At 37.5% G+C, this 12,356-nt stretch overlaps 1 protein-coding gene across 2 annotated transcripts in view; it reads left to right on the forward strand.

The window, feature by feature from the left end:
- LOC123561602 (collagen alpha-1(I) chain-like) overlaps positions 1 to 12,356 on the forward strand; it is a 32,952-nt gene that overhangs the window by 6,606 nt on the left and 13,990 nt on the right. For both annotated transcript variants that reach the window (XM_045354087.2, XM_045354088.2), the window contains 18 exons: positions 3,596 to 3,649; positions 3,993 to 4,046; positions 4,443 to 4,541; positions 4,747 to 4,845; positions 5,392 to 5,634; positions 5,973 to 6,080; positions 6,521 to 6,574; positions 6,876 to 6,983; positions 7,460 to 7,504; positions 7,956 to 8,009; positions 8,197 to 8,295; positions 8,652 to 8,759; positions 8,986 to 9,039; positions 9,607 to 9,705; positions 10,236 to 10,334; positions 10,713 to 10,766; positions 11,254 to 11,307; positions 11,555 to 11,773. In XM_045354087.2, the coding sequence (XP_045210022.2) occupies positions 3,596 to 3,649; positions 3,993 to 4,046; positions 4,443 to 4,541; positions 4,747 to 4,845; positions 5,392 to 5,634; positions 5,973 to 6,080; positions 6,521 to 6,574; positions 6,876 to 6,983; positions 7,460 to 7,504; positions 7,956 to 8,009; positions 8,197 to 8,295; positions 8,652 to 8,759; positions 8,986 to 9,039; positions 9,607 to 9,705; positions 10,236 to 10,334; positions 10,713 to 10,766; positions 11,254 to 11,307; positions 11,555 to 11,773 (1,704 nt within the window). The remainder of the gene's footprint in view (positions 1 to 3,595; positions 3,650 to 3,992; positions 4,047 to 4,442; positions 4,542 to 4,746; positions 4,846 to 5,391; positions 5,635 to 5,972; positions 6,081 to 6,520; positions 6,575 to 6,875; positions 6,984 to 7,459; positions 7,505 to 7,955; positions 8,010 to 8,196; positions 8,296 to 8,651; positions 8,760 to 8,985; positions 9,040 to 9,606; positions 9,706 to 10,235; positions 10,335 to 10,712; positions 10,767 to 11,253; positions 11,308 to 11,554; positions 11,774 to 12,356) is intronic.

The raw sequence follows: 12,356 nt of genomic DNA on the forward strand, positions 1-12,356 counted from the left end.
GTAACTGCTCATTTTCATATAAAAAAACCAGATGTATACTGTTTGAATTAATAATTCTTCGACTCACCACAGCATGTACATAAAGAAAAAAGCACTTATGTTTATATCCAAGTTCCGGTATTTGATTTGGGTGATACTCATCAAAGTCGTCACTGAAAACGTATATTATTTTAAGACTCCGGTTACCATAATCCAACACACTTGGTTCGATTCCCGAACAGCTTGGTCTGCTTTGCGTAATAGTTGTTTATGGTGGCCATTCATGTACATTTGGGGGAATCTCATACCCAAACGGAAGATTAGGTCTCCCAACAATAATTAAAAACACAACAACTTTACTTCAATTAAAGACATCATGTTATTATTATTATTATTATTATTATCATTATTCATATCGGGCAAATTATTACAACTAGCACTATGAATTGTCACTTATTTAAACAGTCAGTGTCAATAGCTTATTTCAATAGATAGATCTTCTGCGGTACCGAATAGGTGACAGATAGATCAGATCCTCCCGCGGTACCATATAGGCGACAGATAGATCAATTCTCCGCGGGACCATATTGGCGACAGATAGATCAAGTCCTTAGAACACTGTTTTCAAATTAAAACGTCTGTCCCTGTATTGCGTAAAGCTTCCTATAATTTGTCCTGCTGTCGTTGTGGGGATATGTGGCCGCTAAGTAATTCTGAAGTCGCGATAGAAACACAACTAAGCACATCTGACTGGCGCGTAGCGGAAACTCAAGCTTAAGGTGTTATGTGACAAACGAAGAATAAAAACTATTTTAAGCCATCCCCTGATTTGCTTGACCCAGTGGACTAATATGGTAAGTTATTAAAGTGTTACACAACACGCAAGATTTGTTACACATGCCTACCGTGCTACACCATGTACGGACGCGCTACACCATGCGCTAACGTGCTACACCATGCACTAACGTGCTACACATGCACTGACGTGCTACACCACGCACTAACGTGCTACACATGCACTGACGTGCTACACCATGCACTTACGTGCTACACCACGCACTAACGTGCTACACCACACACTAATTATATAATGTGTTACACCACGCACTAACGTGCTACACATGCACAACGTGCTACACTAGTATGCACCAACCGCTGCAGGGCCCCCCAAAACATTAGCCAAACAACAAGGATTACTCGAGAGACACCAAAATATGCACGAGCGAACCTCGAGGCCTGTAGATCGTATTTTTAAATTTTGTTGTACGCAGTAACAGGGGAGGCTTAAAATACGTTCACTTTAACATGTTTAATGGTAAAAGATTTACTAAGATTATCAGTTTTAATGAATTTCGAATAGCTGGAAAATACATGCAACTCTAAAGCTAGAATTTCCGCTGGGCTTGAACCCTTCACTTAGCGACTGTGTAAATAGAATAGAGAACTTTATTCACTCCTCGCAGATCATTTATACATGATGTACAGATAGAACGTTCCACTACGTTTGTTGATACTCTTGTCCTCCATTAATTTTAAGCCCTTGACTTGTGTAATGCTTATTCTCCGGAGCTTGATTCCTCTGCTCTGGGAGCCGTGAAATATCTAGACCGCTTGAATTCATCTTGGCACTGAAATGCAGATAAAATCTCCCGCAGTACTCTAGTAAATACTCAAAATTAGCCAACATAACAATATATAAATGAGGTTTTCGATATTCACAAACAAAAATAGCGTTATAGATACAAATGTAATAATAAGGGTGTGTGTGGTGGGAATTTTGCTAGTCAGCATTGGCTTCCTCGTGAAAAGAGGGTGCTTATGACGTCATTATTGATAATGACGACAAATTTGGTAATCATCGGCAGTTTCCGCCGTATTCGCTAAAGCTGGAGTGCTCTTCTTATAGTAAATTATATTTCATTTATTTATTTACTTCTTTATTTATTTAACTTCTGTACAATTAATATCTAATCAAAACGGATAACCGTCGCTAAAATAAACCTAGTTATTTTTTAGCAATAACCCTAATTATTTTAAGACTCCGGTTACCATAATCCAACACACTTGGTTCGATTCCCGAACAGCTTGGTCTGCTTTGCGTAATAGTTGTTTATGGTGGCCATTCATGTACATTTGGGGGAATCTCATACCCAAACGGAAGATTAGTCTCCCAACATAATTAAAAACACAACACTTTACTTCAATTAAAGACATCATGTTATTATTATTATTATTATTATTATCATTATTCATATCGGGCAAATGCCCATACAGTGATAAATTTATTACAACTAGCACTATGAATTGTCACTTATTTAAACAGTCAGTGTCAATATGCTTATTTCAATAGATAGATCTTCTGCGGTACCGAATAGGTGACAGATAGATCAGATCCTCCGCGGTACCATATAGGCGACAGATAGATCAGAAAAAGCACTTATGTTTATATCCAAGTTCCGGTATTGATTTGGGTGATACTCATCAAAGTCGTCACTGAAAACGTATATTATTGTATTTCACAGAAATGCTTTTTATTCCCCCCCCCCCCCCCCCCCACACACACACCACCCGCTTCAAAGAAGAGATGGAAAATAATTATTGTTTTGTCTTGTGTTGGTCCGTCAGTAGACCATTTTGGTTTTCGATTAGTATTTGGAGACTGCTTGCTCTCACATTGGTATAAATTCATTGAATGATTGCCTGTGGTCAGTAGATGACCGTTTTTGGTTTCGGGGTCAGTAAGTCAAAGGTCAAGGACACAGTAACCTTAAGACTGAAAACGGTTTCTGTTGAATAACTACAGAACACTTTGACCTACAGCATTCTAACTTCATAAAATGATTGCCTGTGTTCATTAAATGATCTCTACTGTTTTGGGAGTTGGTAGGTCAAAGTTCAAGGTAACGGTGTACACTGAGACCGAAAACGGTTTTCGCTCAACAACTAAAGAACAGAATGTTTTGGCCTGCAGTCGTGAAACTTCATAGGATGATTGCTTGCTTGTGGCCAGTAAATGATCTTTATTGTTTCGGGAGGCGGTAGGTCAAAAGTCAAAGTCGCAGTGACCTTGAGGCTGAATACAGCTTCCACTCGACTAAAGAACGCTTTGGTCTACAGTTTTCGACCGTCATAGGACGACTGCCTTTGGTCAGTAGATGACCCTTATTGTTTGGGGGAGGGGTCGTTAGATCGGGGGAGGGGTCGTTAGATCGAAGACCTCTAGGCTTAAAACAGTTTTCTCAATACTAGTAGTGTAAGAAGGCATACCCACTTGCCTCCGACAGGCCATCATAGAGGGCATATGTGTTTTATAAACAACTCTTGTTAAGCACTTTCCTGCGCAATTTCTAGAATTCCGTATCTGTGAGTCGTAGTAAATCCAGGTGGGTGTGGTAGTTAGAAACAAGAGTCTTGAATGTCACTATCTGTGGAATGTCATGTGATCCTGCGACAAACTGTATCTAAGATCCATATATATCATTGGTGAATCATATGATGGTTATTCGCCCGTCGCACTGCCTCAAGAACTTGTAAAATTTAAATCATGTCTTTAAAAGATACCAGTAGTCTGAATTGTCCGACTGTAGTTTCAACTCCTGTGTGTTTGAATTTTTAGGGTGATTCTGGCAGACCCGGGATTCCAGGTATGCCTGGACCAAAAGGACATAGGGTAAGAGTTTTAGTATCTGTATCAATGTAACGAGTGTTTATATATTATTTTAGTAGAAATGTATGTATGATATTTCAGTGTTCTCCGGTTGAGAATTAGAGCTAAAGATATACTTCTCTATAGTTTTGACACAATCAGATGATCTGTATTTCGTCAAAAGATGATAATTATAGTACTAATTGAAAGAAATATGAAATTAAACTTTCAAAAAGACAAGGCTACTAAATCGTTGGAATCATAAGTGGGTTATAGCTCTTAAATGGTGCGAGATGTCAAATACTGAGAAAATAAACAATTTCTGAATAAATAAATTGTAGCAAGTGTTTTTTTTTTTTACTTTAAGGGAGCACTCGGACGACCAGGGCCTCGTGGAGAACAAGGAAGAACTGGAGAAAAGGTATATATTTGTCACATCTTTCTTTTTCGCTGAAATGTTTAATATTTTTGTTAAGTCAGTAAAAGGTTATTTTTTTTCTCCCTCGATTTAGGGATGTTTGCCTTAAATAATATACATTATCTTTCACATAATATTGAGTACTTTGTTAACCCTTTTCACGCTGGACACGACTGGTTCAGCCATTGCGGCCAGTGTTGATCATGATGTGCAGTCTGATCATGATCTGCACTGTTCGCCATTTAGTCAGTATCTTTTTGGTATGCACCCCTTTTAACAGTTAATGGTACTGTCCAAATTGGAAGATGGACAAGTTCATTATAGAAATTTAGCAGGGTAAGGGTTAAGTATTTTGTTAATAAAACTGATTGAACTATTTTATTAACTATTATACTACAGGGAGACGCTGGATCAACTGGCGCACCAGGAGCACCCGGACCAAGTGGACCTATAGGACAACCAGGAGAGCGTGGAAGAGATGGATCCCCGGGTTCACCTGTAAGTCATTCATTTAACTAACCTGGCAAACTACATAAAGAAGTGAACAAGTTGTATCAATTCTAAAAAAAAGTTTCCACTAATTTACAGTCTACATATTGAAATATGTTGTGTTGTCTTTTAGACTAATTTCGTCTCGGAATCTGTATTTTCGTGTCAGTGCTTTGTGCATATTCAGAAACACAATTTTGTACCTTCATTTTAGGGACTTGCTGGTGCTGATGGAAAACCTGGTGAACGCGGACTACCAGGCAACAACGGAGCACCCGGATCCCCAGGCTTCCCTGGTGCTTCTGGACCAAAGGTATAGATAGACACGTGTATGAACATTTTAGAACCCTAGCATTTGTTTTTGTTCTAAAATATAATATGAGCCGCACCATGAGAACACCAACATAGTGCCTTTGCAACCAGCATGGAGGATCCATGCTGTTCGCTTTCAAAGCCTTTTGCAGTTAGAGAAACCGTTAGCGAACAGCATGGATCCTGACCAGACTGCGCGGATGCGCAGACTGCTCTGGATCCATGCTGGTCGCAAATGCACTATGTTGGTTTTCTCATGGTGCGGCTTAATTATATTATACATATTGGAACATGAGAATATTGTCAGCAGTGTAGAAATTATTGATACCAGTGTCACGAATATCATGAGAATAGGTTGATATTGTTCTGCTTTCTAACTCTTGTTGCACTATTTTTATCATATGGGAAGAAACGACGGACAGTAAAATTTGACGCTCATCGATAGCTTAACTTCTGCGGCTTGAAAAAAGTTACCTGAAGCGTTAGGACAGTTACTAAAAGCGCTTTCAGATTTTTTTTCGTTAACAATTATATTTTACTGATTTAGGGCGACAGCGGAGAGCCAGGCTCTCGTGGTTTAGTTGGTTTACCAGGACCTGACGGCCAGAATGGTAGCCCGGGCCAACCAGGTGAGCCAGGACCACCAGGTGTATCCGGTCAGGATGGTGAACCCGGTGGCAAGGGAGATACTGGAGCAGCTGGTGCCCAAGGAGCGACTGGTTTTCCAGGACCCCAGGGTCCACCTGGTCTTGCCGGAAGTGCTGGAGCACCTGGTGCTAAAGGGGATGCTGTAAGTATTGACTCTTAACCATGATAGGCAGAATTGAGGTATTAAGTCTTATATTATTTGTAAGATAGAGCTGTAGAGCTGACAGAACATTAAGCGGTACAATGAATTCTTTGAACAAAGAACGAGGACTTTGTGTGGTTCAGATTCCACTATTAAAGAGCTTTTCGAACTCTCTTTTCACAAATATTTTCCTTAAACTGATGGACCACTTGTAAAATAAGACAGTTAAAGTAATACGTTTAAAGAACTTTTTTCGGCAAAAAAATTAAGAAGATATATGATAACCATGAAAGATTTGTATTTTAAGGATTTTAACTTTATTTGTTGTTTGTCGTCAGGGACAAGACGGATTACCGGGACCGACAGGAGAACCAGGATTGACCGGATCTCCAGGATTTCCAGGCGAGAGAGGATTACCAGGTCTTTCAGGACAATCAGGACAAAGGGTACAACAATCAGCATTTTTATGTCAGTTTTATCATTTTAGCGTGCACAATATTTCCGATTGAACATGAGCAAATATGTTTGTAATTGAATAGGGAATAGAACCTACTAACCTGCCGACTAGTAATATTCCCATATGTCATTCAATAATTTCAATTTTAAACCATTGGGACATTTGAACAACAACCTTTGTGTGTATAACTTAAATGTACGGTAGAACCCCGCATAACGACCATTCTGAAATAAAGACCACCCCGAAAAAAAGAACTCCACTAAAACGGTAGATTTTTGTTATTGAAATATCTTAATTACAACTTGTGTTAATACTTTCCTTGTTCTATATCTTGCTGTAAGTAGAAATATTGAGAAAAAGTATAAAAATACATTATATTTTCGCACAGTTCTCTCGTTATCTTTCTTACTGTAAGTTTTGAAATTGTAGGGACCTGCAGGACCACAGGGGCCACCAGGACCACCTGGAAATCAAGGAGAACCAGTAAGTGACGAAGTTGTCCATTCAGTAACAAGTGGAAAAAAAATAAGCGGTGAACTGTGTATACTAAACATTTTGTTATGTACTGGTGTCTAGCGCTAAAATAATGTAATCCTTACAAAGGAGATCAACATATTCATTGACTTTCAGTAATATATATATTTTTAAACACTATACTTACTTAAAAACATAAAGATCAACTATTCATGTATATTCTTCTGCTGTATTTTTTTCTTTTAGTTTGTTTTTCAAGGTATTTCTGCATAATTGTACAATACTATTAAAATGTGTTTTACCTATCAAGGGACCCCCAGGCTTACAGGGTATTTCTGGCCAGCCGGGTAACCCAGGATTCCCGGGTCCAGGTGGAGATCGCGGTCCAGAGGGAGAGAGAGGATCCGATGGAGCCCCGGTAAGTCTAACTTCATGCATGTTCACTTTATTCTTTGTATAAGTTGTTTTTTGTTTGATAGGAATCCCAGTAACCATGCACACATGTCAAATACTTGGTGACTACTAAAAAAACTCTGATAATGAATTACCAACTTTAACACATGACTTAGCAATATCATACGTACTATGAATGATCTTAATACATTTACCACAAGAGTTTATGCCACATAGATATTCTATTAACACTATCGAATGCTTTCTTGTAATCTATTAAAGCACAGTACAGTTTTCTATCACATTTACATGGATGTAATAACCCATGATCTAAATAAAATCTTGAAATCTTGAAAATCTTGGTAAAATGTAGCATCCTAATAAACTTAACTAGTACAGAGTGTTTAAAGTGTTCTGCTTATCATAACTGACAATTATCCTTTTCGAGAAAAGCTCTGCTATTGAGAGCTGTGCTATTGATATGTGTTACCCCTGTTGTAGGGACCACCAGGCTTGATGGGCCCGGTAGGATCAACTGGACCAAGGGTATGTGTTAATTATTTCACATTAATTTTATCTCGTAGTGTAACTTTTTTCAAAATCATTGTCCTGTGTGGTGTAATCCTAACACGACGGCTATCCTAAACTTTATAACCCATTTGATATTCATTTCAAATTATCCACATTGTATATGACATTTGTTTCCCTACTTGACCAAAACGAAATTAACAGCTGTAAGGGAATAAACTGCTTGTATGCCCAGTTCCCCATACCATAAATTATTTTTTAAAGCAGGTACTTGATACTTGTCTGACAATAATGCTGCCTCCGTAGTTGTGATGCGTTGATGTTATCACAATCAATTATGTGTAACACTGTTTTCGTAAAATGGCTGAATTAGATAAGTAGATAGAATACATTTTTCAAAAATAAAAATAAAATGTCACCAAATGTTCCATTCATATAATACATATAGTGTATATTTGTTTTATTTTAGGGCGTGTCTGGACCTTCAGGGAATGACGGCCGACCAGGCCCAGCAGGTCCCCCAGTAAGATTTAACCTTATATGTTTTGTAAATCTGCAAACTACATACAATATAAATATGGATTTTTGATATATAGATACAGGTATATTCAATGCCAATCATAAATCTAAAGTTTACATATGCTAGTTGTCATAAATATAGTTACATTTAAGTAAATCTGTAGCTGGAAATGAATCTATCACAATTTTAGGGCCCATCTGGAGAGGATGGTAAAAATGGCGAACAGGGAGCACAAGGAGCCCCAGGTTTACCTGGAAGTTCAGGATTGCCAGGACCAAAGGGAGAACAGGTGAGGTTTTTCATAGTTTTAATACGAGAAAAATCATTCTACTGATAAAAATGTCTGCGAGATACAGTAAATAAACAAGCTATTTGCCAAAGTTTCTGGTAACATAGGGCATTTCTCCTACTTGGATCTTTAACATATGTATTGATATATCTGGATATATGTTGGTTTAAGTGCACCTGACTAATATATAATTTCTGGCGGACAACAGGAGTTGACAAGTTAGAGTATTATTGATAGACAGATAAATTATCAGGAACAAAAGAGTTATTGCTAACTGCTTATCTATGGCACCTGTTCTGTAATTAATTGCAACTAGTCAATTAGAATTAAAGTTTATTCGAACTCTTGTTTTCCAGGGAGGACCAGGGCGACCAGGAGAGTCGGGACCAATGGGTAACCCAGGACCACGTGGAGAGAGAGGAGTGCCCGGGGAAGTGGGACAAGAAGGACCAATGGGACCTCCAGTGAGTAGTTATCCTGTTTCAGAAATGATCAAAATGTATCTTATTTCTGGTAATTAATGACATATCCAGTATGTTATATACAGAATTACAAGGGCATTGTCTTTAATACTGATACAAAAATTTAATGTACTGTATGCCTAAAACGTTGATTCAGAGAATTGTACTTGACTTAAAGGAGTTAAATAAACTGATGTAAATTTGAATTGATGTATAACTCTTATTATAGGGTGCATCGGGTGAGGTTGGATCACCAGGTATACAGGGAGAACCAGGCATTGCAGTAAGTGATACTCCTATACCTGCTTTATTCACATTCAGTAATTTTTATTTTAGAATTTATGCCTTTTTTGTATATAATTGATACTATGCAGGTTATTCACAATACAGGTATAAACACCTTACAGCAGTTAGATTTAATCAAATGACGTTAATAGTAACTAAGGCTGTTACGTCTTGGCCTAATACATACTACATATATTTCACACCAAAAAGTTGGGAATTAGTTCAACCCCTAAAGTTAAAATGACCAACCTACTAGCTCCATATTATTAGAATCAGATGGTAAAGATGTTATTCGTTTTTCAAATATTTCTGTGTTTTGGTGATGTACTACCAAACCTTAAGAAGCATATTTCGTTAAAATCACAATGTTTATACTCTCTTAACAACCACTTAAAAAATATGACCACTTCGAAATTACAGCAATATATTGGAAGGCGTATTCTGTTCAAACAGTCTCAATAACGTGTCTTGCCAGTCAACAAGACAACTTTCCAGAGAATGGCTGATTAGTCTTTATATCTGTACTTTTGATCTTTTTCAATTCTGGCTATACGTATCTTCACAGGGACCGATAGGCCCACCGGGAGCCCCTGGTGAGAATGGGAAAACAGGACCTAACGGAGAATCTGGACCAGCTGGAGAGCCTGGAGTTCCTGGAGAAAGGGTACAGAAATAAATTATACATTTCCCAATTTGTTTTTAGTATGGACATGGCGTAAATTAGAATCTTGAGGCAAGTCCTTACAAAAGGAACAAAACTGTTTATATATCCAGATAATAGATATACCATAGTAAACAAACAAAAAACATAATGAGCTGTTTTTCTACGGTTTTAAATATAACATAAATGTCATAAAGATATGAAATTTTTTACATCAAAAGGTAGGATTCTAATAGAAAAAAAAACAAGTTAAAAGAACGGGATCATTGTTAATATATAGCTGTTTCCTCACTGTATGTTCTGAAAATCATATAGAACAAAAAGATGGAAGCTTGAATAAAATTCCTGATACTAGTATGCGTTTTAAATAATGAAATAAGACAATGTATACATGTGAAAATGTGAAACTGCAATAAGATCCTGGTAAGCATATAAAAATATATATGAAACTGAAATAAAATCCTGATATTCGCAAAAGAAAACATACGTGAAATTGAAATGAAATTCTGATTGGCGTAGTTTTTCATGTTTAGGGAGCAACAGGATTTCCAGGAGAGACTGGCAAGCCTGGGGCACGTGGTGCAACTGGTGAACGTGGACCCGCCGGACCTCCAGGAGAAGCAGGACCACCTGTAAATATATGCTAGAGTCTCTTCTCTTTAATTACTTTTGAAGTTTTTAACCTTTTTTAAAAACAATCAAGGGAATTGTAATTTTTTTAAAAATATTTTTAGAATCTACTAGTACATGCGGATACATAAATAAGACAAATATTTTGTGCACAATTTTGACATGGATGTTTAGTTTTAAATATATACATGGACTAAGCACAAAATATTGGGAGTACAAGACTTGAATACAATTGCAAAAAAAATGCAAATATATAAAGAAAATTATCAAAGACATCAATATGACATAATATCAAAGGCTATAATCATGTCATGCAGTTCTGTACATGCAGTTCCCTAGTAATATATGTTTTTTTTATGTACATCAATATATTTTCACAGGGACCTGAGGGAACCTTTGGACCTCGAGGCGAACCTGGACCACAGGGTCTTTCAGTAAGTTTCATTATAGTCCTTGAATATTGTTATGTATTAACGTTTTGATCTGAACCAAACATCTGATGGCTTACGATTCATCCAAGTGGTGGATGTCATGCTTAGAGCTCCATTAAAAATTATCATTTGGCATAGGAGTAATTTGTAGCACGAGACCTTCGTGGCCTTGGTTACAGTCTTTTATTTCAAATCACTTGACTATTACCTGTGACTTATAATTCTAGCCCTTTTTGTGTGGTCATTTGAGAAAGCCATATAGCTGGAACTTGGAAGGCTAGAGGCTCTACTCGCGTTCCCACCTGTGCCTATAATCATACCTGTAGGGGTACATTATATTTTCGTCCACCTCTGAAAGCTGAAAAGTCGCCATATGCATGTAACCCATTGAGTCGATGTAGCTGTAAATCCACCAAAAACACACAGAAATCTATCTTTTACACGTGCTACACCAACACAGTTTAATAGTACACAATTTATTCTATTTCAGGGTCTTCCAGGAGAAAGAGGTTTGCCAGGACCAGGCGGACCAAAGGGAAATACGGTAGGTAATTTGCTGAGGCATGACAAAAGTAAAAGGTACATAAAGTCCAACATTTTTGTGCTTAGGAATTTTGTCTTGCTATCATTGAGATACTCGTATCGAGAATCAAACTATTGCTATTGAACAAAACGCTATCACATTATTAACAAACCATTTTAAACCGCTTAGATAGTTCATATTTCATATTATTTAAATTATTTTTCCTCCAAAAATGATATTTTCAAAACTAATATAATTATTTGAACAGGGTATGCCAGGTGAAAGAGGTAGGGACGGACAGCCAGGAGAAATAGGTCAGTCAGGACCTCCGGGACCCCCAGGACAGGTCGGCCCTATGTCTGTTATAATGCCCGAGAAAGGAGACCCAGGAGAGCCCGGCATGCCTGGAGAACCAGGTCTACCTGGAGAAGGGGGTGTGATGGGATTTGCAGGGAGCGCTGGTGCAGTTGGCCCACCAGGACCAGCAGTATGTATACTTTGGTGTTTGATAAATGTATATTTGAATGTAAAATATGAATCAATATTGGAATTTAACCCTTATGATGCTGGACATGATTGATTCTGCCTTTGCGGCCAGTGTAGATCATGATCTGCACTTTTCGCCATTCTGTCAGTATTGTTTTGGTTAGTCCCTTTTAACAATTTATGGTACTGTCGAAATTGAAAGATGGACAAGTTCATTTTAGAAATTTAGTAGGGTAAGGCTCAATATCATATTTGCTGCAAATAATACAGCTGTTAATGGTTTTTTATCACTGAATATGTGTGTTTTTCATATGGTTTTTATTTGTAAATATTGTAAAAGCATTTAATAAGAGTGGCCTATAATCCTTTTTATGCTGTATTTTATAAATTTGCATTAGATTGTATATATGTGATGTCTATTATAAACTCGATATTTTGAACGCGCTTATCTCAAACTCGGGCTATCTCGAAGACATTTTAAGTCTCATCCCGAAAACAAGTGCACAAAATATTATTTTAAATCAAATTTCGGTTATCTCGAATAAAACGCTCGATCCCTTGGAGTTTGAGATGCCGTGTAGTTA

Source organism: Mercenaria mercenaria, chromosome 10 (genome assembly GCF_021730395.1).
Source record: "Mercenaria mercenaria strain notata chromosome 10, MADL_Memer_1, whole genome shotgun sequence".
Classification (NCBI taxonomy): domain Eukaryota; kingdom Metazoa; phylum Mollusca; class Bivalvia; order Venerida; family Veneridae; genus Mercenaria; species Mercenaria mercenaria.